The following is a 27,118-nucleotide window of genomic DNA, read 5'->3' as shown; positions in this document are numbered from 1 at the left end:
ACAACACAAAATGGCAACAAAGTATACACCACTGTTAGTGAAAGAAAGTGAAAGTGAAAGCCCATTGGGAAACTCCAACTCCCATTTGTCATTGTGACACAGCACACAAGTGAACACTGCCCACTGCACACAACGAAATTGCATTTATGCCTGTTAGTATGGACTTTTAGGGTCACCGTAGAGATGGATGAAGTCCATACTAAACATGCATACAGTAAGTGCATACTAATAGTGCATATTATCGTGCATATTAACCCTTTGCGCAGAGATAACCTTACTGTCACCAAAATAGTAATGGCTATGTCGTAATCTGTTACTTAAAGCTCTCGGTAATGTCATAGCAATGTTGTTATGATGAAGTTGAGTGTATTCAGCAAATATTGAAAAAAGGCCAGTCGGCGACCCCATCTATGCATTCTTAAAGTACATACTAAAACTGCACATCTGGTTCATCTCTCCATAGGCTACATATGCACACACAGAGCATTACAGGACAGGAAGCTCAGCGATGATAACATGTTGGAAGTGAGCAGGTGTCCCCTATTTGGTGTGAACGTAAAGGGACATGGGATCTTTTTTTATTTCTAAGTTTGGAGAAGGTTAGGAGGCTGAAACGTCACTTCAGCTATAACGTGGAGCTGGGTGTGCAGCCGTCATCATCTTTAATTCCGTTGATGGACAGACAGTGGAATATAAAATAAAATTTATGCCTATTCCAGTCCATTAAAAAACACAGAAAATGATAGAGGATTATTAGAAAGATGTATTGACGACAGTGTGTTTTTAATTGATGAGATGATACTCTTATGCAGACCAGGCGTAAGCTACACAGTATATAGTCACAGTATCAATCTGCTGTTCAATTTTCCTTGCAGCCTGTAGCCGAATTAGGGTACGGAGACAGAGACTGGTGATAATCTCTGATGGCCCCAACAAAAAAAAGAGGATTAAAAATATTGATTTTATTCATGAGCTCACGCTATTATCTAGAGCAGCTTGCAGTTATTTAGACACATTGTCAAATTGGGATTGGATGCCTTGCTTGGTGCTGTTTCAATGATAGATTGGCGTACAGAGTTAGGATGGAAAGGCTTTTGATCATCACATTTTCCTGACACCTGACAGCAATCAGGCGATCATGGTTGGTTGGCATGTTAAAAAGTGAAAGCCTCGGAAACTTTGTCATTAGGAGACAGTGCTCCACAGCACACAGAGCGCAATGCCCAAAATGAAATTGCAGTTATGCCTCACCTGTGCAAGGGGGTAACCCAAATGACACCTCGTATGGAGCAGTGCAGAACGTCATGGAGGAAGATGGGGAAGAACACTGGATAATTCCTGCCCTAACCAACTGGGCGGGTCGGGAATTGAACCAACAATGCTTGAGCTACAAGCCTGACACCCTGAAGGTGATGATACACAGGCAAACTTTTCCAGCAATGCTGCCGGGCCGCACATTTTATGCCATAAAAATGTTGTCTGCTGCTTAACCAAGTTCTCTTATCCAAGTGTTATAGTGATAAACGGTCCAAGCAACTTCTTACAGTATTGTTGGCCAAAAAACATTTCTCAAAAACATACCCTGTGTCATCACACTAACATAGTGTTTTTCAACGGGGGCATTGACAAGGAGACATCTGACAGGGGGTGGGGGTAGGGGATTTGGCGGGGTGGAAATGGATTTTTTATTTCTTAATATTATAAGGGACGTTGTCAGTCTTAAAGATCAAGATAAGATACGATCAAGGTGGCGTTGGGAGGTTTATGATGAGGTCAAGGGGTTGTTTGTTGGTTGACAACCACTGCCCTAACAGCCTACCGACGACGACTGCATATTTACAATGGCCTGACCTGAACTTTTCTGTGTTGTTGTGTTGCAGGGCTTGTGTGGATCACGTCAGTGATAGTGGGATCCCCTATGCTGTTCGTCCAGCAGCTTGAGGTACAGTATAAACAAGAGACACTACAGTACTCACTTAGAAGCTAATTACATTTATGTGGATGTTTTTGAAAACACATACATTTTGACCTCTCGTTTACACCTGAACAGGGTTTTGTAAGTGCCTTTTTAAAACTTTTTTTACATTCTAAAAAAATATCCCTTTTAGGTGATGTTGTGTTGATACGTAAACGGATAACAAATACAGTCAATGAAGCAAAGTGAGGTTAGGCCAGAGACGGTGGATAAGGTAGAGACGATTCAAGACGTGCTTTTCCAGGATCCATGGGACATCAGGTGAACGCCCACTTAGGACACTAGAGGAGGATGAGAATGAATGGAGTTCTTTTAGCATTGTAGATGGTGGTTGCACAGATCTTATGTAAGCCGCCACTTATAAATGCAACAGAAAAACACCTGCAACATTCCAATCTCTCTCCGCCTTCCAGTCACTCCATAACTATTAGGCCACATTAACTTGGCTACTTCACACACACAAAAAATCTGCCCTGAATACAGTGTGCTCTAGAATTTTGTGTTTGTGTCGATGCAGAGCCAGCTGAGGTTCATAGCGCTTTCTGTGAATAGAGGAGTTTTTTTTTAACAGAAAATGAAACAAAATGGAGAACACCAAGAGTCTGGCTCTCAGTAATGCAACTGCCAATAGAAAGATGGATAGATCTCAGAATATTGAAGGGTTCACAAGGGAAAATTAACGCTTGGGCAATACATCTGCCTATTGAGAATTCATCCAGATTCAGAGGAACAGAAACAGTCTCAAAAGTTAGAATTCAAGAAAAATCACCTTATGCCAATGATACAGTATAGAAGATATACAGGTTGGTGCACTATGCAAATGGATTCTTCCTTGAGTAAGAGGCATATACTGTACTGTACAGCCGCAGGCTAATTAAAATACCACAATTTTTTTCCCCCCTAATGCATTATCTTATAAAGAACAGACTGTAGAAAAGTTACATAACAGCCCAAAAGGGTGAAGAAAAAGAGCAACATCCACTCAAGTTGTTTCCATTGAATATTCCCTGCTGGCCTGTGAAAGCAGCAAAGCTACCGTAATTCATCATTTTCGTTGTCACCAACAGGGCCAAGGCCTTACTGTTTCCATGCATTAATGTATTAGCAAAAGGCGCCTGCATACTCCCCTTGCACGCTATACATAAATCTTGAAAGACCATTGTTCTGTCTATTTACAGTTAATCACCGAAAGCATGTCTGAAGAGTTCTTTGCAGCAGAAAAGGTTCTATGGACTCAAAATGAGCTACTCCACATTAATGTATCAGCAAGAGAAAGAAACACTTTCCACCACATACCGCACATTGGCCTTGTATATTTTGTATGGCCTTTAAAGACTCTTTTTCTGTCTATTCAAAGCATGAAAGCATGTCTGAAGAGTGTTTCACAGCAGGGGAGGTTCTATGCATTTAAAAAGAGTTCTTCCATTATGATGCATATTTCACAATACAACTCGTCAGAATGAAGGGTTGAACACAAAGACCTGAAGTCTGTGCTTTTCTACAGGTCATATAAGGCGAACGCAAAAAAACAAAACGTGACAAGACAATGGAAGTGTTTTGGCAAATAATTTTGTTTTTGAATGCGAGGGAAAGGACAAGGGAGGGTTATTTTTGTATTAGTCATGCTATTCTATGAACACTGAGTGAAAAGACTGTTGTTTGCACATGGTAATATGAAGTGCCCCTTTCACACGGCTTCTACTAGATATGCAAGGCCAATACGATGTTTACTTGTGCTTGTGAAAAAATATTCTATGCCATACAACAGCACACAGCACATCTGATGCATTGAGAGACACAATAGTTTAACCCTGCATTCAACATCCCGGAGCAACCCAAAACAAGACAGGAATACACGGTGTGAATAATTTCACATTATCACTTTAACAATTTCACTGTATTACCTTATCAAATTTACCTGAAAGAACACACAGGAAACAGAGGTAGCATTTAAAATCTGCGAGCAGATTTTATTGTTTAACGGCCGGAGGAGTTACTGCGTGGGGAAAAACCCAGCAAGTCCTGAAGTGTATACAGAAACAAACTTATTTAAAACAGTCCCAGTCCCCCCAGTCCATGACGTCATCTTTCCTATCATGAATATGTAAAACTATAGAATAGTGACATATATGGTCTCGTCTCCCCCTGGTTCCGTGGCTCTTAGTGGCGTCTGGTCTGTGATGGATAGCTTTTACCAGCCTAAACAAAGTTCAGACAGAGTAGTCCAAACAGGACGACCAAGGCAGAGATGTTTTCCTTGTGGACCAGAGATGTCACATAACTCAGAGCAAAGGAGAGGGAGAGAGAGAGAGAGAGAGAAAGAAAGAAAGAGACAGAGAGAGAATAACATAGTATAAAACTCTAACTAAAGGTTACACTTTTATCACATTGTATATTTTCAATAATACATGTATAAATTTATTAACACACGGCATACACACTAGAGCATGACACGGGAGTGGATTTTCACTCCCGTCCCATCCCGTCCCGTCCCGGAGTGGAGTAAAAGAAACAAATCCCATCCCGTCCCGTCCTGAAAAGAATGTCTCCCAATCCTGCCCACTCCCACTCAAAATGAATCCCACTCCCGTTTCATAGGCTTTTTTAATGAAAAAATAAGCAAGCATTCCCGCTCTTATTCATTTTTATTCTCGCTCCTGCCCGCTCCCATTCATTTTTATTCCCGCTCCTGCCCGCTCCCGTTCATCTTCAAAATTTTGACTCCCATCCTGCGGGACCCACGGGAATTCCTGAAAAATGTCATCCTCTAATACACACACATCATAAACAGAATGGAAAAGTCCATACATACTATATGTATACTTTTTTCAGTTGGGCAAGAGAATGTGCATGGTGATATCAGCCAGTGGCCGAGTTGTAAAATCAAACCAGGGTGGATGGTCAGAGATGGATTCTGATTATTGGGGGTTCGGGGGTTCCTCCCCCGAGCAACTTTTGAACAAGTTGTTAAAAGTGAAATTTGAACACAATATGTGAAGAAGGGATGCCTGTTTTAGAGGGGGATGATTTTTGACCATTGTCATTGAGGAGGATGATTTTAGACCATTTTCATTTCATCCCCCTACAACTCAAACCCTGATATCAGCTCACTTGATACCAATTATGCTAAAGCACGTAATCTCGGATCCTAACGTTGAGTACCTGCCTTCATTTATTTTTTATCTTGTGGTGTTGACATACAGTAGGCATAGAATACCATATTCTGTCTTTGTTGGGAAAAAACACCCACCACCCTGTTGGTTGGTATGATGGCATCCAATGAGTCAAGGTGCAGTCTTGCGCTCAAGCAGTTGTTTGAAAGGGCTGTGCAGATGGGATCTGCGGGCTCTAGATTGTCTGGAAGGAGGCAAACAAATCTGCTGGCGACAACTGCTATGCCTCATGTAAGGGATGTGATGCATCGTCACAGATAGTTTGATCTTTCTTTATCTAATACATTGCTAATGGGTAGTTGACATATTTTTTTTACTCAGTTTCTATTATTTGTTTTGTTTTATGTTGCCTTCAGTTTCCATGAGAACTAATTTGCAGCTCATCACTGTCAGTGATAAACAGAACAAGAATGAGAAAATCACTTGGACAGCACAGCCGACTGCAGTTTATTGTCCCTCATTCCAGTCATTTCAAATCGCATTCTTCAAATTATGTTTTTGAGATACAAACACAACTAACATGCTAACAAAACGTATCCCCCCCCCCACACACACGCACGACTTTACGTGACTTTTTTTAGTTTCATTTTGACTTTGATGTTGATGTCACGGGTGAAAAAGAGATCAGAATGAGGTTCTGGGCATCTAGCTAATGAGCTAGATAGACTGTGTTGTTACTGAAAAACACTAAAAACCTAACAAGCACCCACCACAAATTTGATCCAACCAGCGCAGTCTCTTCTTCCTGCAGGTGAAGTACGACTTTGTCTACGACCAGCACCATGTTTTCTGCCAGGACCATTGGGGCTGAAAATATAATTATTCCAATATAATTAATTGTGTACAGTAATCGCTTCATGCAACCTATTCCTCATCTGTTCTTTCTGCAGGTGAAGTACGACTTTGTGTACGACCATTACTTATTTTAACATCCCCATGTAACCTCTTCATCATCTGCCCCTCCTACAGGTGAAGTTCGACTTTGTGTACGACCAGCACCATGTCTGCTGCCACTGGCCATTGGCTGTGTGTGCCATTGGCACTCGCTGTCCTAAATATAATTATTCCAATATAATATACAATATAATGACATCATCTTCATCTCTTTTTTCCTGCAGGTGAAGTACGACTTTGTGTACGACCAGCACCACGTGTGCTGCCAGGAGCACTGGCGCTCGCTGAAGCACCGGCAGGTGTACACCACCTTCATCATGGTGGCCCTCTTCCTGCTGCCCCTGGCCGCCATGCTCTTCCTCTACACGCGCATCGCCATCCAGCTCTGGGTGCGCAAGCGCGTCGGGGACTCCTCCGTGCTCAGCACCATGAACCACAGAGAGGTCAACAAGATATCCAGGTGAGACGTGCGTACAAGTGAAGGGAGTTTACGCACGCAGGCAGGCACACACACACACCTCCGTGCTCAGCACCATGAACCACAGAGAGGTCAACAAGATATGCAAATGGGGCAAATGCAGGCAGGAGCAATCTAATAATGACTGGCACTCCAGGCGAAGAAACACTTTTAACTGTTGATATAATCATACCATGTTAATTTAGCAATAGTGTGGTAATAACATGGAAGGTAATATCAAAGTTCAAGAGAGTCCTTGTGCACAAGCCCTCAGTAATGCAGGTGCAGGTGTGAGGCAGGAGAAGGTGAATCAATGAACAAAATTCAAGAGACACCGCACACTGCTTACTTTTCTTTACTTTATTTCTCGGAGTGAACAACGCGTTTCGCCCAATGCGTCATCAGGTTCGCTCTATAATAGAAGGTGGAAGATAATATATTTGTGCGATGTACGTACATGTTAAGATGTTTGTGCAATGTTATCGGGAGGCAGAGATTTGTGATGGTTCCGTCCCCTTTCGGATATCCAGTGGCGGTTCTAGCTTTTTTTAGGAACAGGGGCCACCATGGGGCCAGATGTAACCTTCAGGGGCCAACAGGGTCACCAAAATCTGATATCCAGTGATGACACGGCTTAGATAAACATCAATTCGTGACAAGGCAATACACACATTATCCAGCAAGTGGCAAGAAAACATCATAGTCTTAATAAATCAAATTACCCATCATAGCCTCATTGTTAATAGGCTACCAGCCTTGTTGGTTTTGTTTAGTGTATTGCATACTCTAACACATCATACCTACATATTGCTCATTTTTCAAACTTACTTTTCTACAGTATGCTGAGAGTAAAGACCATCTACGTACTTCTACGCTACTATCCAAATACACAAATGAATAATTCAGTATTCCTTTTCAAACTTAAATAAAACATTATGAATCAGTAACATTTGCAATACTTATTGTTTTATTCAATGTATGTGCATGAATGACACATCAAACATAGTCAACAACATATAAGATAGGAGCAGATAGCAGTATTATTGTGGCTGAAACAAAAGACCTCCAGGACTTGCCACAGGTCTAAGTAGTTTGATCATAAAATGCTTTAAAAGCATGGGCTGGAGTATCATAACAACTTAGTCGGTCATGGCTATGGCAGAAATGCTGTTATGACTGGAAAACACTCTTGCGTTTGCACACAAATTCAGGATGTGGCAAAATATGCATATTATGTACATTATAAGACTCATCGCTTATATCTTGTGATTGTGGATAGTGTAAAATCAGTGACTAAGGCCGGTTGTTTTTTAAACTCTTGCATAAGTTGCACAATTTCTTGTCAGGATCTTACGTGCATACAGAATGGCAGGATGCTCTGGACTTCAAAATGTCTGCAGAGAAGCAAATGGAAGAAATATGTTAACATATTAAACATTAAGTTTATGCAAAGATTTTTTTCCCTTTAAATTAAAGTATTGAACTGAACATACAGTGTGTGGTTACAACAGCAAGAGAAGAGAATCATCACTTATAATCATTTTTAATTGCTGAATTAATCTATGCATGCATGTCTGTCTACAGATGAGTGCATTGCAATATATCGGATCTGTGAAATGGTTATTATGTGGCAAGACCATAATTTTATTTTGGAAATCTAGATCAATACTGTACTTCTACTCTAATATTGTTAAGCAATGAATAGTTGTCAACTGACAAACTTCAACAGGATACTGGCTGGGCATAGGCCTACATACCATCAGGTCCAGGTGGTAGCCTACAGCACAACTGATCTTCACTGGCTCCTCTGCTGCACTGGGACAGGTCTACAGAGCAAATGGAAAAATAAAACAATCACAGTTAGTGCAATGAATTAGTTGTGGTCATCTCAATTTGTTGAACAAACAGGTCAAAGCTATTGCTATCCAACCAACAAAATAACAACTTGTGATTGTGATGACACTAGCCTAACAAGTGCAGTGGATTACTTAGTTAGTTTACAGATGCTTACTAAGGTATTTTCTTTTTCAGGTTTTAAGTCAGGTAGACTGGGGCAAGTTAAAGCAGACAGGCGAATTTAGACATTCTAACATCATTCTCATAAAGGACTAAACACAGGTAGGCCTAGCCCACGTATAGGAAAGTGTGTTAAAATATATAGTGGCTAAGAATGTTTACACGTGAAATACAAGGTAGTCTATAACTTAACACAAACGAAGCTATACAAAAGGCTGAATGACCCAAGGCTAAATGGTGGTTGATGGTTGATTAGCATAATTCACACCTTTAATTTGGGATCTCTCTAGAACTTAAATGGACCGTTTTTATCATCACTTTCCACCTTCCACATTTGCAAACTGCTTTCAACAGGTCGATTGGAAACAGACAATGATTAGAAAGTATGGGTGCAGTATCTAAACCTAAACTTTACAACAAACAAGAAGATTTGACTCACCAAATAACAAAGTCAGCTTGTTAAACTTCCATCTCGTTGCTGGCTGGCATTAGGTTGACAGAATTGTTACTCCTCTTTGATCGATCCACTTTCTTTTAGTAATGTGTCGTTCACGAACGAACCGTTCGTTTTGAACGAGTCTTTGAAGTGAACTAAGCGAACTAGTTCCCCGCCTCTCGTTCACTTCGTTCGTTGGTGAATCACCGGTCTGTCACTAGTCAGTCAGACAGTAGCAGAAGTGGTCGTCCAATGAGCATTTTAATCTGTGCAAAGGGGCACCACTTTATCTCTTAATGTGATATCTTAATATTACCAGAGTTTTTACACATACCGGGTATTTAGTTCATAATTTAGAAGAGCTCAGCAGTTCACATAGTCCACAGTTCACAGCTCTGAACGAGCTGAGCTCTCGTTCCTGAACGAGGAGCCAGTGAACTGCAGCCAATGGTTTCCATGACCACGAATACACAACTTAACGTGGCAGAGACAAAGGCATACTTCTAGTTGGAAATGCCACTTGTAAATGATATTTTATTCTTTTTTTAATGGGTGATACTGTTCAATACATAAAATTAATCTGCAAAATAGGTTTCAGGTGATATGTTTAGACACGAGGAGCACCTTAGATCTACACAGCACAGCGAGAACGAACTGTATTGAGCCCCCGAACGAGAGACCAGCCTGGGCGCATAGCAACAGTCTCCATGACCACGAATAAACAACTTAACGTGGCAGAGAAGGCATACTTTTTGGTTAAAAATAGCTTGTAATTGGGCTTTTTTAAATGTGTGCTGCTGTTAAATAAATAATATAACTAGGCAAAATGAGAAGTTGATATGTTTGGACATGAGAAGCACACAGGCAAAGTATGAATGCCCCCCTCCTCCTCTCGTTCACTGAACTAGTTCGCTCGTCATTCACCCCTTGCTCTCCTGCATTGTGGCGTGACGTAATCAAAATGAACGACTGAACGAACTGTGAACGAACGAATTCCTCAGCAGAACTGAACGAAGAGAACGAACTGGCGCGAAAGAATCGCCATGCCCTTCACTACTTTCTTTGCTTTGCTTCGCGTGGAAGGGGAGTGGTGGCCGTTCATCACAGAGTTTTTTAAGGAGGCACGTACAATTAGCTTTTTAAGGAGGCACTAGATTTTTTCAAGGAAAACTGTTCAGTTGTATTGACGCAATCGGCGCACTGCCACCAACAGTTTGGAGGTGGAACTGCAGTGACCATTTAATTCCCCACTTTTGGTTTTCTCGCCAGGTGATTGTCAGAACAGGGGCCGTTCAGGGGCCAATCAAATTGGAGGAGGGGCCTCGGCCCCTGTGGCCCCGCCCCTAGATCCGCCCTTTGGGATATCGCCCCTAGGATCGCCCATGGATGGAGGCTTTCATGCGTGCATGTACAGTGTAGCCTATATACTGCATATGTGCACCTAACAAATACTCACAGGTGCATGCATTGCTATCGAGCTCTGCAGAGCGGTCAACTGACAAGATATCAAGGTGAGACATACAAGTGAAGGGACTTTAGACACGTTTTGATCGCAATGTAGTTAGTATGCTTGTTTTGTCATGTGTTGTTTACGTAATGTCTGTGGGAATGTCTGAAGACACAAAATCAAAACATATTTTCTGTGATACATGTGCAACAAAAAAATCTTCAAAGAGCTGTTGCCATGATGGTTCTTAAAAAGGTGATTCCAAACCTGGGGTGCAGCACGTCGGCACCAAGGGGTTTGGCGAGGAGTATGTGAAAAATGTTTATTATAGCAAGTAATAGTAGCAAGTAATGGAGCATAGTCACATATGGGATGTATAGGCAGGGATATAATAGCGCAGGAATGCAGAGAAACTCTGGATTCAACAAAAAGGCTTAATAAGGGGTATAACTCTAGGCCACGTAAGAGAGAAGAAAATGGTCGGTAAACAGCACCTCAGACAACAGAAATGGGTTCTTAGAAAGTGTGGTAATTGCCTCATTAATAGTGTTTGCACACACACACACACACACACACACACACACACACACACACACACACACACACACACACACACACACACACACACACACACACACACACACACACACACACACACACACACACACACACACACACACACACACACACACACACACACACACACACAGTCTGCCTGTTTTGTTTTCCAAGCATTCACACAACCCGTATAGATGCCAGCCGTTGACTAATTAGCTCCACACTCTGGCCAGGTGTGTGATGCGATTAGAAAAAAACCCACCCCTGTTAGCTTTATGTGCTCAGAACAAAAGCTAAACAAAAGCCTGGTTTCTCTGGAGACACTGTGTGTAGGCCTATAATGGGTGCTTCTGGCGCTATACTGACTTTATAGAAGAAAACACACAACGCCTATGTTGAGACTTGTCTTGCACACAGCCCATTGTTTCCTCTCTGTGAGCTAATCTTTCCACCTCATTAACGCATCCCTTTCATGTGCACGACTGCATGTTGTTACCACTGAATACTACATTTGGCATATTTATGAGGTTAAAATGTACTGTATATATCACTATGGTGAAGTTGGAAAGTATAAAACCATACCTAATACAAAATGTTGTGATACACTATACAGTATGTATAATAAATTCGTCTCACACCTCCACGGACAAAGACTCAATTCATCTACCATTTACCTGAGGCAAACAGTGTTACATGTACAACAGGTTGTTGAGACCGTTGCTGTTGTTGGACACGAACAAATTGAAGGGGACACTGACTTGGCCTGTTCCAAACAATGGGTATGAGGCCACTCTTAGTCAGGGTCTGTCACTTCAACACTAGAACTAGGTCATACTGTTCCTTTTGGAAACCATGTCACCCTAGCAAAAATAAGTGTTTAACCACAACAAAACAACCCAAAACAAAAACTCAGGATGGGTTTGTGCGGACAATGTATAAACTCAGCCTCAGTGTTGCGTCAGTGAAAAGTTCTTTGTGGGCTTTTTGTGTCTTTGTTATTAAGGAATAGTGAAGATGTGACAGAAAATGTAATGTATGGGGAGTGAGAGATGGAGCAGGGCTGGGATATGACCCAGGCCAGACTTGAACCTGGGTCCCCGTCGTTTATATGGAACATGCTCTACACCTGTAGAGTTGGGCTGGGAAATGATGACCTAGGCTGGTATCAAGTAATCAAGACTGCCAATAGGCACAAGCAGAGTATGCGTGCTTAGGGCCTAAACCACTTTGCCCCCAAAATTGGGGCGTCCTAAATTGAGAAACAAAAAAACATCATAAAAAATATGAAATTACATTACAAAACGTATACGTATTAGTTATCAAAAGGCCCATCATTTTTTCATTAAATAAATTGTATTCCATTACTCAATTCGAAAAAATATATTATTATTACTGTGTTCAATCATGAAGGGGGCCTCCTGACCAGTTATGCTGAGGGCCTCCAAAACCTCATCAGCGGCCCTGCTAGTAATTCTTCTACTATTTGTTACTTACTTATTCTCTTCATCCTGACTGGGACCCTGAACCCTGTCCTCACTACTATTTGTGTTTTCTACAAACAATATAATTGTCCATTTTCTGTTCTTTTCTTTTCGACAGGAAGAAGAAGAGAGCGGTGAAGATGATGATCACCATTGTGCTTCTCTTCACCATTTGCTGGGCCCCATTTCACACCGTTCACATGCTCTTTGAATACAGTAAGTAAGCGAGCCCAGGGGTTTCCAAACCTTTTAAAATATATTTTTAGGGGGGCTTTTTACCTTTATTTAATAGGACAGTGAAGATAATGACAGGAAGCGAGTAGGGAGAGAGAGATGGGAAAGGGTTGGCAAAGGACTCGGGCCGGAAATGAAACCGGGTCAGCTGCGTAGTAGACGAGTGTCCTACCTTACAAGCCGAGGCCCCCTTACATGTGTCATGCCACACAATTTTTTTTCTGTGCATCCCCTTTCACAACCATAGTCCAAGTCTGTGTGGCAGTGCCCCACTGGGATATAGCACCAACATGATAATAGTTGCAATGTTCAGAGGTGTAATAAATTATTATAATGCTGCTCTTAGCTTATAGGAATATTGTTTTATTTTATTTATTTTTTTTGCTTATTTTGGTTTCCGCTAGTTATTCAATTATTTATTTTGCTTTGCTATACTTTTCCTGCCAGTCTGCTGCGGTCCCCATAGCACCTATTCACGCACCCTCCAGTGTCCCCGACCCCCGCTTTGAAAACCACAGCCTACCATAGGTGTGCACAGATAGGGGCAAGGTGCCCTTTTGCCCTTTTTGATTATAAAAATAATTTAAAAAATTGATTGTCACAATGTACTGTGGTCTATGTTAACATGATAATCTATAAATACTTGCAGATCAAAAGCATGTGAGTATGTGACAGTAATGCTCAGATATATTATATAGCCTCTAAAGTCTAATGTGGCAGCCGGAAGTTACACACACCCCCAACACCCCCAGATGTCAGCACCTATCCCCCAAAATAGCCTACACAACTAATTTTGGCGTGTATATGCTCCACTGAGAGAGTGGAATCGTAGGCACTCACTTTGTTGATCCGAATCCCCAAATTAACACTACTAAGATTTAATTCACTGCCTACGGTTTTGGGGGTGTCTAAAATGGTATTCATTTAGCCTACTTATTTTTGAGAGTGTCTAAAATGGTATTCATTTAGATTACTTATTGAGTTAGTCGGCAGGATTAATTCAGGAGTAATTTCCTGAGTGAATAAGACAATTATAAAATGAAGCAAGATGATTGCTTAGTAATTACAGCCAGGGCAGAAGCACACACTGCAATTTTGCTATTTTCAGATCAACAGGAAATGACTGTACTTTTGGCACACACCTATGCTAAGGAGGACAAGGCACATTTTGTGTTCATTCAAATGAAAATGAAAACGCAATCTTCTAAAAGACTTTAGATGAGTACCCCTCTACAGAAAACTATAGTAGCTGCGAGAGTCTTTGAAATGACCAATGCAAATAAATGTTGTGTGTGTGTTAAAAGTAGGCCACAACAGAACAGCCTCAATTTTAAAAAGCCCAACATGTTGGTGATAAGCTTATGTATCATTTTAGGTGTTCATTGTACCTATAAATCTCAATCCCATCATGTTTGAAGAAAGGAAAATATACACATTGGACCTCTGAAAACATTTTGGCCTACACCTGACAGTCCCTCAGCTGATAAACTCACCAGAAACTGTGTTAAATATACTAATACCCGGTAAATTGAACAATTAATATGTTCTAGATTTTATTTGGTCCCAGAGTACAGTCAAAGTGTTGAATTACTGCATTTTATACTGTGTCATCTCCCAGATTCACTTTTTCCTACATCACGACTGTAATGAGTTTTTGTACCCTAGTTATCAGACAGGAAGCATAATTAGTCCCAGTGCATTAAAATAAATAAATAAATAAATAAATAGCGAGAGGTCAGTGGTGTGATAGGCCAGCGTTAATGGAGGCTGTTATCAAATGTCAGGCTGGTCATACACTTAGAGCAGGGGTCAGGAACCTTTTTGGTGGAGAGAGCCATAAACGCCAAATTTTTTAAAAGAAATTTTCATGAGAGTCATACAATATGACAAAACACTGAATACAATCAAAAGCATGTACAATTGAGCAAAACAATTTTAGAGTGTACTGTCAAGTTATTGCTTTTATTGATAACGTTGCCAACTGTCAACTTCATTATGGTGAAGGTCTGGGAGAATTTTTTATTTTTGAATGTAATTTCCTGCATTTTAACACTTTTAACCTCCCTTGATCCGTTTCAACTCAATGTGGAACCCGTACTTTTATTTATAAATACAGGACGATTCCATATTTCAAGGGATGGTTGTCAACCCTAGAAAAGTAAGAGCCATATACAGTTGCCAAAAGAGCCACATGTGGCTCTAGAGCCATAGGTTCCTGACCCCTGACTTAGAGTTACAGTACTGACAGCTTTAGCTGGGCCCAGGGCAAAGTAATCTGAAAGCCCCCCCTCAGTACATACAATGTAATGGGGATCCATTTTATTTCAGGGCCCCCCCACCCTGGGCCTGGGAAAACCGACCCCTGTGTACTCTTCTGTCGGCTTCCCTGTATATTCTTACTTCAACCTGAGTCAAACTGACCTGCCCGCTCTCCCACCCTCTTTATCTCTCTTGCTCTTTATCGCTCTCGTTCTGGCTTGTGCTCATGTGAAGACAACATAATTAGGTTATTAAAAAACAACTAGCTGTGATAAAAAGAATAATTGGCTGAACCGTTTTATCACCACAAGTTTTAAATTATTTGCTGTTTTATTATGGCAAGCTTTTGTCCCCTTACTATTCAAAATCTACCATAACAACTGTTACCAAAGGTTTGTGTGTGTGTGTGTGTGTGTGTATGTATGTGTGTGTGTGTGTGTGTGTGTACACGGTATATAATACATTTATATATGAAGACTTTATGGTAACACTTTATTTTAGGAATACATCTATTAGCACTAATACATACAATATACCTGTATACAGTGAGTCCAATATGTATTTGATCCCTTGCTGATTTTGCCGGTTTGCCCACTAATAAAGACATGATCAGTCTATAAATTTATGATAATATGTATTCAAACATGGAGAGACGGAATATCAAAAAGGAATTCCAGAAAATAACTTAAAATAATATATTTTAATTTATTTGTATTTAATTTAGGCAAATAAGTATTTGACCCCTCTAGCTAAAGAAGATAATGTGCTTTGTGGCAAAGCCCTAGTTGTCTAGCACTGAGGGCAGATGCTTCTTTTAGTTGATGACAATGTTTGTGCATATAGTAGAACATATTTTTGCCCATTTTTCTATGCAGATTATTTCTAAAACATTAATAGTTTGTGGCTGTAGCTTGGCAAATGGGAGGTTCAGTTCTCTCCATAGAATTACTATAGTGTTAATATTTGGAGACTGTCTAGGCCACTTCATGACTTTAATATGCTTCTTATTGAGCCACTCCTTCATTGCTTTGACTGTATGTTGTGTATTATTGTCATGTTGGGAGATCCAAAAATGGCCCACCCTTCAGTGTAGTGGTGGAGGGAAGGACGTTTGTACTCAGGATTGCACATTACATGTCTCCCTCCATCCATTTGTTGACGATGTGAAGTTGTCCTGTGCCTTGGCCAGACAAACACCCTCAAACCACAATGATACCACTTTCATGCATGATGGTGAGGAGGGTGTTCTTGGGATCATAGACAGCAGTACTCTTTCTCAAAGCACATTGAATTGTGTTAATGCCAAACAGCTTGATTTTGGTTTCATCTGACTACAGCACCTCCTTATCATATCCTAAACCAGTCTGATGTCCGCTGGAAAACCTCAGGTGGGACTGCACAGGTTCCTTTTGAAGTAGAGGTACCATGTGTGTGCTACAGGATTTTAAACCTCTGTGGCATTAAGTGCTACCAGTAGTTTTCTCAGTGATTTTGGTCCCAGTAGCTTTGATATCATTGTCTAATTCATCCTGTACAGGTCTAGGGTGCTTTCTTTCTGTTCTCATGATTTTGAAATCCCTACAAAAGGTCAAATCTTGTATAGAACCCCAGACAGGCTGATGGATAGTCATTTTGTATTCCTCACATTTTGGAAGAAATGCATCAACAGCTGGGTCATTAATACCCAGTCTCTTTCTTGTGGCTTTGCAGCCCATTTAATCTTTGTTCAGGTCTAAAATCTTGTCCCTGATATCATTTGACCGCTCTTTGGTCTTCCCCATGCTGGTGAGGTTGGAGTGTGACTGATTCACTCATACTATGGACTTGATTCCGCTGATTCAATGTGTCTTTTATGCATGTTAGTATGTACAGGTGTCTTTAATTCAGATGACAAGTTGATCAGAAGTGCCCATCTGGTCTGTGGGCCCGGGACTGTTATCAGTTGGCAGGGGATCAAATACTTATTTTGCTCGATGAAATGGACATAAATTAATATATATTCTCTTAAGTTAATTTCTGGATTTTCTTTTTGCTATTCTGTCTCTCCATATTAGAATACATATTATCATAACATTTATTGACTGATCATGTGTTTGTTAGTAGGCAAACCAACAAAATCAGCAAGGGATCAAATACATATTGGACTCACTGTAAGTAACTTGTAAGGCATGTACAAAGCAAAGTCAAACATTTGTTAGGCATGTATTCGCAAATGTCTTGTTCATGCACAATAAGGGATTTATTACCAATTTAACCTTGGTAAGGACCTAGTATGCCTTAGCGTTTGCTTAGTACATGCCTTACAAGTTACTTATGCAGGCATTAACATTGTATGTATTAGTGCTAATAGATGTATCCCTAAAATAAAGTGTTACCGACTTTATTTGCAAAACAGTGTATACACCATTTTTGACTTTTGCATTTTCTTATCAAAAATGACTGTTCAGACTCAGAGGTCCTATCACCAATGCGTGAATTCTTGCCAGTCACATCTTTTGAGAACATATTTCAACCTATGGATATGGAGGTAAAGGTATTGTTGCGCTCTAGATGTTACGAAAAATAACTAGGTGCGTGGACACAAAAGAAGTAAGGTATAAAATAGGAGCAGGTTCGCACACTAAACAAGACACAAAGGTCAAGCATAAGGAGTTTTTTATTTTAGTCAGAGCAGGGTAGAGCAGACGTTTCAGGCTGTTGCCATCATCAGTGCTCTCTGTGCTTGCCAATAACCTATGGATATGCCCAATACAAAAATGTCAATTTCCCAACATTCTACAAAATGGAGATACACCGTTTTGCAAATAAACTCTTCAAATACATGTATAGTATACAATACATTTTATATACAGTGCTTTACTTGTTACTTTCCATTGGAGTTGGTTCTTCAAAGGTACCCTTTCAGGTAGAGAAAAGACACTCGCGAGCACACAGTGAAAAGAGTTTTAGTGGTCATTCAATTTTCATCAGTAGCTTTGAAGTCTTCATGGCAAACTTCTCGAAGCAGGAATTGTTTAAGATATTTTATCCTTGACCGACTTGACGCGTCGCCGGTGTCATTGGTATGACATAACAGTGCCATAAAAGTATGGTAACAGTCATGGTAACATTATGTCTATGCCATAAATATTTTATGACTGTTACCATTAAGTGACATTTCGTTATGGAAAAGACAACCCCAACAACCAACTTTTCATGACTATAAAACGTTTATGACATTGATTGATGACTGTGAAATGACACTGTTTTGACGACATTATGACACTTTTATGTCAGGCGTATGAGGCAGGTGTCAAGTAAAGTGTAACTTTTTTTTTTTTTTACCTGACCTCTAGACGACCTGGAGAAGAACTACGACGAGGTGACGGTCAACATGATTATCGCCGTGGTGCAGGCCATCGGCTTCTTCAACTCCTTCAACAACCCCATTGTCTACGCCTTCATGAACGAGAACTTCAAGAAGAGCTGCCTTTCCACGCTCTCCGGCTGCCTGCGCAAGGCCAACCTCCACCACCAGGGCGGCGCCGGTGGCTCCGGTGCCGACAGGATCCCCAACAACCACAGCAGCGTGGTGCAGTTCAGCAAGCCGCTCAAGTGGGGCCCGATGTTCCAGAGCAACAGCGTGGGGGATGCTGGGGGGTCCCGCCAGCACCTGGCTGGCAACAGCGGCGGCTCGTCCTCGTCCAACACGACCGACGCGTTCGCCGCCTTTCCCGAGGTGAAGATCTCCGGGATTACCTCGGAGCTCCCTGCTAACGGCTAGGTGAACTGTATTGAGCAGAGTTTTTTTGGCCATGGAAATCAATCGAATTTAGTTCAAATTGGGCATGATTTAGTGCCTCCATGTGGTTTTTGAGCGTTCATTGGACTGGAAATCATCATTCAACATCTGCCAAACTTGCTGAGGATAGCAACAGAGTAGGAAATGATTTTTTGGAAGATAGACCTGACCGACACCGGCGTCCATCCTCATCCAAGTCGGACGCATTCGCTGTTTTCTCCAGAGCCAAAATGTCCGGGATTACCCCCGAGCTGCCCGCTGCTCTCACTCGGAATGAAATTCATGGCAAAGGTGTGAGCAGGATCACTGGAGCATTTCAGATGTGGACGATTTACTTGTGATTTAATTTAGAGCAGTGCCAAACTAATATGTCGATGTTAACGCATCTTCTTCAGACTTCAAAGGTGTGAGCGTTGGCCACGAACAGTTCTCACTACATTATACTGTAGGTGAAGCATGGCAAAGGTGTGAACAAAGATTCTCAATATGGTAGACCAAGATAAATATAGTATGCCTCACCAATGCAAAGGAGTGGGATCAAGTCCGGTCTCCTAAGTAAAGGGTTGAGATTCTCTCCATATTTCTTCTTATGTTTCTGTGGCGTTTAGTGGCAGCTTGCATACAACATACACTACGGCCATCTACAGCACCAAGGGAACTCAGTTCATTCCCAACCTCCAGTGGTCTCCTAAAGGAGTGGACACTTCACATCACATGGATCCCGGAAAAGCCTCCTCTTGAGTCGTCTTTACCTTATCCAGCATCTCTGGTGTGAGCAGTTGGATCAGGATCACCTGTGTTGCAAGGATGCATTGTGGGAAGATTACATTACATTCTACACTTAGCTGATGGTTTTATCCAAAGTGACTCACAGTTATAAGTACAGGGTATTTGTTACAGTCCCATGGGCATGAGATCAGGTGCCTGTATGTTCCTGGTATTTAATGTTTTAACAAGAGGGTCATGGGCTCAAACCCCAGGATTAATGTACAGCCTACACCTACATACGTTTGTTCATAACACATTAAACTGCACTCCTCTGCAAATTTCTGTACAGGGTATAATTATAGTTTTGTTCATGTGCACTGAGTAGGCCTACTATGTTTAACCAAGAAAGACCATGCACAATCCATCTCAAAATGGGTGCTGGACTAGCAAAAGAAAATGACAAAAAAGTCTACAACAATGGGCTCACGTTTCTCTAGTGTAATGTTCAGGCAGTATTCACGATGGTGTTGCAGACTATATTTTTGTAATTACTGTATGTACATAAACATCTTTGAATGGACAATCTGTAGGAACGGGTGTTGACAATCGAGGACATATATCAAACACATTTCAGATCATCTGTTTTTTTGTCAGTCCAAACATTGCTGACATGTTGGATGATTCTCATAGTTGTTTAGGGTAAATGGTGAGAGGTCAATGTTTTCTTTCCCCACTTTTTTGAGGATGAGAGAGGACAGTTACAAGATGTTGAGAACGATCAAGGATAACATCCAATGAACATCTGCAGCTTATGAAGTCATGGAAGCTTGTCCAGAACATCTTTAATCTGCCATTTTGGGAAAAAAGAAATAGATCTATTCACAAAGTACACCCAAGCCCTCACTGGAGGACACACAGATACACTCTCAGGTTGCTACGGTTTTCAAAGGATCTATTACTGGACAGTCATTCAAGTTTTTGAATAGAATAGACCTTAAGTCAGATAAGCTGTGATGAGCATTGGGACACTTTGAACTTCTCATACTGTTTTCAGGCTGATCAGAATGGTCCCTGAGCCCATTCCTGCACCAGTTACACTATATTTGGAACTAAAGTAGCCTACTTACCAGCGAATGTTCATAGCATACCAGGCTCTGAACTTTTCTGCAGGTGATTGTGTGTTACCCTGATGTCAATGTTGTTGTCACGGTTTGCAGAGAAAAACCCAAGTATGCGCCTTCAGTGTGCTATGTAAATCTGCACAACACCTGGTACCTGTGGCCAAGATATGAATGTTAACATGCTTTTTGATTTAGTCAGTGGTCATTTTGTTTTTTGTTATTTTAATTTCGTTTGTACGGTGGATAGATCTGTAAAAGGTGGCCCCAGAGTTTTGCATTCTGCCTTTGTCCTCCCCCATGGCATGGTCCTGATCACAGCAACAGTGTAGGACAGTGGTTGGTTTCCAAGCACTTTTGTTCTTCTGGAACCCCATTTTGGACCTTAGACCTCCCATATTGTTTTGGGTGGACATTTTAAAGAATGTTGGATGAGTTTGCCCACCCCTGCCCTACAGTAGGCCCTAGGCCAGGGATGTCAAACTCAGGCCCGGGGGCCAAATCTGGCCAGTGGAGCCATTTTATTTGGACTGCGAGATCATTTCAAATGTGTATTGCAGTTGTCCCACATACACCATTATTGTATAGTGTAAGACTTAAAGATGAGATTTGGTTTGTCACAGGATGTGCAGATACATTTGAACTGCCAATTATGATGGGAATTGAAATAAATGTTGAGTTCGGCCTGTGGCTATGTTCCATGTTTTGATTTTGGCCCTCAGTCAATTTGAGTTTGACACCCCTGCCCTAGGCTATATCCAGATTACTGTGGGAGTGTTCCAAGAACTTGGCTAAATGATAAACCTGGCTAAGGTATCTTTCATGAAATGATAAATCTGCTGTGTCATTTAGGGAAATAAGGACTCCGGGCTTCTTTTACATGATTTACCACTTGGATAACTAGAAATGCACTCAGAGAGTGCAGACGTCCGCCAAGGAAGCTGTTTGATAGAACATTTGACTATGTTCCACCTTATTTTCATTTGAAGTCTTTCTGCCTTCTTTTTGTGGAGTTAGAAACTGGAATGTCAAAATTCGCCTTGTCACGCAATTCAATTTGCAGTCTAGGGGCGTCTAGATTAATCTTTTGTTTTTAATCCTGGTTCCGGTTCGTGATCCGGATCACTACCAAAATTGAATCACTTGTTCCTTTGGTCATTTCCAATAACTCCACAAAGTTTTATCCAAATCCGTTCATGACTTTTTGAGTTATCCTGCTGACAGACAGGCAGCCAGACAGACAAACCGCCACCGAAAACATGACCTCCTTGGCGGCGGTAATAACTACTACTTGCCATACTCCCTAGTCCAGGCCATCATGTTAGCGGTTCCCTCCACCATGGGCTTACCATATTTCTGTGGACTTTAACAAAGCTTGGCATGTGTACAGTATCTCTGTTGTGCTCTTTTGCCAAACTGTTGAAGCACTTTGTGCTACACTATTTTAATGTAATAATGCTATACAAGATAATATTGTTATTTATTCAAATCCTCAAAATGTTATTTTTGTAATGTAAATGTAATGTTTATGTAACAGCAATGGAAAAAGCAAACGTGACTCATATTTATTTATTATTTATATTATTGTAAATAATGCAGTCAGGTGTTTTTTGCTGATAAAGAGAATATATATTGTGTATTGTGACATGTTTAAATACTTTGTTTCCATATGCCATCTTTGTTCTAAACATGTTCTGTGTGTTAGATAAATTGGAGTCATCTGGTAATTCCTGTTGGTAACTCTTTACAAAGACCTATTCTAGTAGTGTTTCTGAGACGCTGCATATTTTTAAAATTTGTGTATTGAATGAGGCTGTTTCTAAATGTGCACTGTGAACTATTTTTAACAGTTTCTTACCAGAATTCATGCTGCCCATTAACAAATGCTACATTTTTCTTACCACCATCATTAAAGTATTCATTATGACTTCTCCATGTCCGCCATTTTGAAAGCTAGTAAGTATTAGTTTATTATTTAGTAAATATTCATGAACAGATCGAATTTGGTAGTTTCAATGAGCAGCATAATTGCATAACCTACTCTGGCCACCATCCTCCACAGTGCACCTTTAAAAAAGAGCTATTAGACACATTTACAGACTTGTTAAAGAGGTGGGAATAAATAGTCTCTAAAATGCTCCATTTTTTGAATATGCACGAGTGCTTTTTGACAACAACATGCAACACACCACACCAAACTTGACTATCATAAACCATCAACACTGTGCATAAGTTTCAACTGTACAACTATGCTTGCATTTCATTATTATTTAATTGTATTCGGTGGTTAATGATGCAGTCTGTAACAAAACCAAACATTGAATCCCCCCAATACAATATAATGGGGAGGGACCCAATGCACCTCACTGGCCTGTGCCAAGTAATGTCCTTCCCTGTAATGCAGCCGATGAGGAACTACAGTGAATAAATGTAATGGATAAGACAATGAATTACAACCAAGCTTCTAGCACCATCTAGCTCTTCTTTTTTAACAATTATTATTTCATAATCATACATCTCATCTCCATAAAATAGTTAATTCACTGATCACTTAGCGTAGCGTATTCTGTCTGCAATTTAAAATAAATCCCTTTCGGTTCACAGCCAGACACTGACTAGAATGTCTAAAATGCGCTTTCTATTCCAGTCTTTATATCCTGTTTTTACATCCTGTTAATTTAAAGGTAAATGGTTTGGTAGGGTTGTTTTACACAATAAACACACTACAAGAGTAAAAAATATTTCTCTTCAAGTGTTAAACAAGCAATGAAGGCGTAAGCAAGCCTTACTTTCTCTCTCTCTCAAAATGTACAGTATACAAAATTTCTGCAGATAGAAGCCTTTATTTACATATTATTCACAACCATTATAGGCCATATACATTTTATATACAGTCAAAATAGAACAGAACAAATAATGATGATAATTATAAAAAAATAAAACAGTCACACTTCATAACCATACTAATATCTCTGAACACCCCTCACAGGTTGTTAGGGAGAAGAAAGCAAATTAACTCCATAGCAATGCCGTAAATAGCAGGTATTGAAGAAAAAAAAAATCAAAACAAACAAAAACATGTTAGTTAGATGAAGGGCATTCACTAACTTGCTGAATCCAGCAACTTCGACAGTGCGTTTAAGTGTAAGATAATTAACTCAACTCAAAAGATAAAAACACTGGGCAACATTTTGAGCAACGTTGCCTGGAAACAATACATAAACATGTCACTTGGGTAACTTAACCGGTCATATTAGGCAATAATAACACAACAATAATAATATAATAATAATATGATCTTCAGACCAGCAAGGAACAACTTGCGGTAATAGTCCCATCTGAAAACTACGTAGCCAAATCATGCTGCTTCCCAGAACAGAAACATTGCCATAAAAGTTGCCCAGTGTTTCATCACCACCTCAAAGCAGAGCCATTAATACAGTAGAAAAAATAAGAAAATAGGCTGAAAGGTCCATCAAGGACATTGTGAACACAGGAACTGCAACAGTGCATTGACAGCACCGTTTCATTTTATGTACCTCATCGGCAGACACGCACACGCATACAGCAAAAAAGTAAAAACAAAAAACACGACAAGCGACCACAATGTAGGTATAGTTACATAATAATTCCTACTAATCCAAAACATAATGCACCAGCAAGTGCATTGCTCCTAGGGGACATAACAAAAGGCACAATGAAAATGACGAAAACATGACATGTGGGTGTTACAGTGAAACGAGTGTCCATGACCAGAGATAAGGTGATCGTTAGACCCTTAGAAATAAGGTGATCCTTATCACATTCAAATCTTCCCTGAAGCGGAAAGTGTGTTTGAAAGAATAACCCTCTCAATGACCTTCTAAATGTCTGTCAAGATGAACAGTCACACAGACGAGCAGGCAAACCAAATGTCCTTGCCAGTTGCCACTTTCATATTCTGTGTAGAAAAGGAACACTCCAAATGTTTGACCTTGATCAAAGTCTAGATTTCCCTTCAATGCTGGGCATGAAGGACTACTTCTGCAACAAAAAAGGGGCAAAAAACAGCAGCCATGGACAACCCTGATTCATGACTGTCTGAACATGAAAAAACGTGAGTAATAGTTGAGTTTTTACCTTTCTCCTGTACTTCCAACTGTTCTCAGAGTCTGGCAGTGCAAATTTTACATCCAAGCTGGCATATACCATTAGCTAGCAGGACCCCATAAGATTCAATGATAATTGTTAGTTTGAGAAGTAGCATCACCAGAGAAAGAGAATGGCTGAAAGACCAGAAGAAAGTTTAAAAATTCAATCTATTAACTGAAGGAGCGGTGCAAAGTGAGCTTATTTCCAGAAATGATACAGTATAACATTAACACTGAACATGTCCTTCCCTGTCGTCATCGGCCTCTATACCCGTATGGCAGAGCTGAGAGCACTGAACACAATATCCTCACATGCCCTCTCTATTCTCTTACCCTCAGATGATCACACTGGAAATATCTTCACCGCACCACCTTCCCAGAGCACAGCTTGCTCCCGTGCCTCGTTATTTCCTCAGGCCACATTCATTCACAGCCCCCCTCCCCCCCTCCATCCAGTCCCCTCAACACCTAAAATCCCAACAGGGGGCACGTGATGGATATAATTGGGAGACTTGACTCCTGAGGGGGCAGTTTGTCAGCGCTTAACACCCCCCACCATTGTGTCAGTGTTCTAGTGTTTTAGGTGACAACTTGTACCCCCACTGTGTTATTTGTAGAGGGTGAAACGGGGTAACTGGCCAGTGGGGGTGCTGACGAGTGGTACAACTGAAAACTCATCGACCCGGGTGCCGCCTAGAGGAACTTTGGTGCCAGTGGATCGTTAACTCCATCTGGTGGTTTTCAAGGTTCCGATGAGAGCAGGGATACGGAACCCATGGTGAGTGAACAAGGATGTGGACCTTTGCCATTTTCCGGAAATGATACAGTATCACATTCACACTGAACATGTCCTCCCTTATCGGCATCTGTCTCCATACCCGCTTCTTTTACCGTCAGATAACCACACCGGAAATATCCTCTCCACGCTCTCACCTTCCCAGAGCACAGCTTGCTCCCATGCCTTGCTATTTCCCCATCCAGTCCCTCCAACACCTCTAATGGATATAATTGGAAGAGATGACTTCTGAGGGTGCGAATTTGTCCCCCCCTCCATTGTGTCGGTGTTATACGTAGGTAGTGGGAAGGGAAATTGCCAGATGGCGGATTGTCATCACCCAACCTGTCCACCATGGTGCTGGTGCTTTAGGTGAGGAAAAGGAAAACGAGGCTGGCTGGCTGATGAGGGGTGGGTCAATGAGGTCAGGTGGTACAACCACAGCTAATCGCCTATAAATTAAGTAGTAATTGGCAATTCATGTACTACAATGAAGATGCTTTTTAGATAATCCACTAAAAAACAAAAAAATGAGTCCATACACTAGGGGCATTGACTGTGGTTGCAGCACCCTGACGTGTGCTACAACTGAAACGTCATTGACCTGGGGGTGCTGCCTGGTGGAACTTTGGTACCAGTGGATCTTTAACTCCATATGGTGGTTTTCAAGGTTTCGATGAGAGCAGGGATACGGAACTCATGGTGAGTGATATAAGGCTGTGGACCTTTGCCATGTGGATGACTCCATGCGTGTGGAGAGGGCAGGGGGTGATTGTGTGTGGAAGAAGGTGTAGGTGTGTGTATGTGGAAGGCTGGAGTGTCAGGTTCTGTAGGTGTAGGTGGTGGGAAGATTGAGGACAGTGCCCCAATGCAGTGGTTCTCCATATCTGTTGAGGGTGCTCTGGATGTGGGAAAGTGCACGGTGGGGTGGTAGTGAATGTGGTAGCTTCATCAACGGAAAAGTTCAGTGCCCGACATGAACGCGGGTGGTTTGCAGATAAGCACTTTAGTTCAGAGCGCAACTGGTGTGGGAACGGGCACTGCCACCATCGTTCTAGTCTGCCTGAAAACAGTACATGTGAGGACCTGACCAAGGGTAGAGTTAAGCCGTTTCTGGAAAGGGGTGTGAGATGAGGAGTATATTGTGGTGTTTTTCTCTGTGAAAGGGTGTGCGTTTGTGAATGTGCAAGGATGGGGTGGAGAACAGGTTAATGTGGTTCTTTCTACATGTAAAAGCAGGTGTGTGTGTGTGTGTGTGTGTGTGTGTGTGTGTGTGTGTGTGTGTGTGTGTGTGTGTTTGTGTCCCTGGGGTGGTGTGGGTTGGAAAATAGTTTGAGGTGGTTCTTTCTACTTGTGGAAGGGGGTGTGGAAGTCGGGGTTGTCGAAGAGGAGGGGGCGTCGGGGCGGTTTGGGGTCCTTGTCGGCCCGATGCAAAAGCTTGAAGAGGCCGGTGCCAATGTTCATGGGGATGCCCATTATGATACATTCAGACACACCTGTAGGGGGAAAGGAAGACAGGTGACATGCACAGGTAATATTGGAAACATAATAAGGAACGAACCCAGCCTGATGCACACTGCTACAAGCATCGTCGTTGCTTTTTCCGAACGTTGACTATGTAATAAGACCCCTAAATGACGACAAATAATGAATTGTCGTGAATGGATAACACGTGC

General features: G+C 41.3%; 2 protein-coding genes across 2 annotated transcripts in view; one reads left to right on the top strand and one right to left on the bottom strand.

Moving 5' to 3' along the window:
- Window positions 1-18,693, top strand: part of qrfprb (pyroglutamylated RFamide peptide receptor b) — a 35,335-nt gene extending 16,642 nt beyond the window's left edge. The window contains exons 3-6 of the mRNA XM_063221463.1: window positions 1,881-1,942; window positions 6,267-6,502; window positions 12,556-12,653; window positions 18,266-18,693. Coding sequence (XP_063077533.1) covers window positions 1,881-1,942; window positions 6,267-6,502; window positions 12,556-12,653; window positions 18,266-18,693 — 824 coding nt within the window. The remainder of the gene's footprint in view (window positions 1-1,880; window positions 1,943-6,266; window positions 6,503-12,555; window positions 12,654-18,265) is intronic.
- Window positions 18,694-23,487: 4,794 nt separating this feature from the next.
- polr3a (polymerase (RNA) III (DNA directed) polypeptide A) overlaps window positions 23,488-27,118 on the bottom strand; it is an 82,495-nt gene continuing 78,864 nt past the window's right edge. The window contains exon 32 of the mRNA XM_063221749.1: window positions 23,488-26,938. Within this exon, the coding sequence (XP_063077819.1) occupies window positions 26,790-26,938 (149 nt within the window). The 3' untranslated portion in view covers window positions 23,488-26,789. The remainder of the gene's footprint in view (window positions 26,939-27,118) is intronic.

Source organism: Engraulis encrasicolus, chromosome 17 (assembly GCF_034702125.1).
Source record: "Engraulis encrasicolus isolate BLACKSEA-1 chromosome 17, IST_EnEncr_1.0, whole genome shotgun sequence".
Classification (NCBI taxonomy): Eukaryota; Metazoa; Chordata; class Actinopteri; order Clupeiformes; family Engraulidae; genus Engraulis; species Engraulis encrasicolus.
The sequence above is the reverse complement of the archived record's forward strand: the minus strand, read 5'-3'. Positions and strand labels throughout refer to the sequence as shown.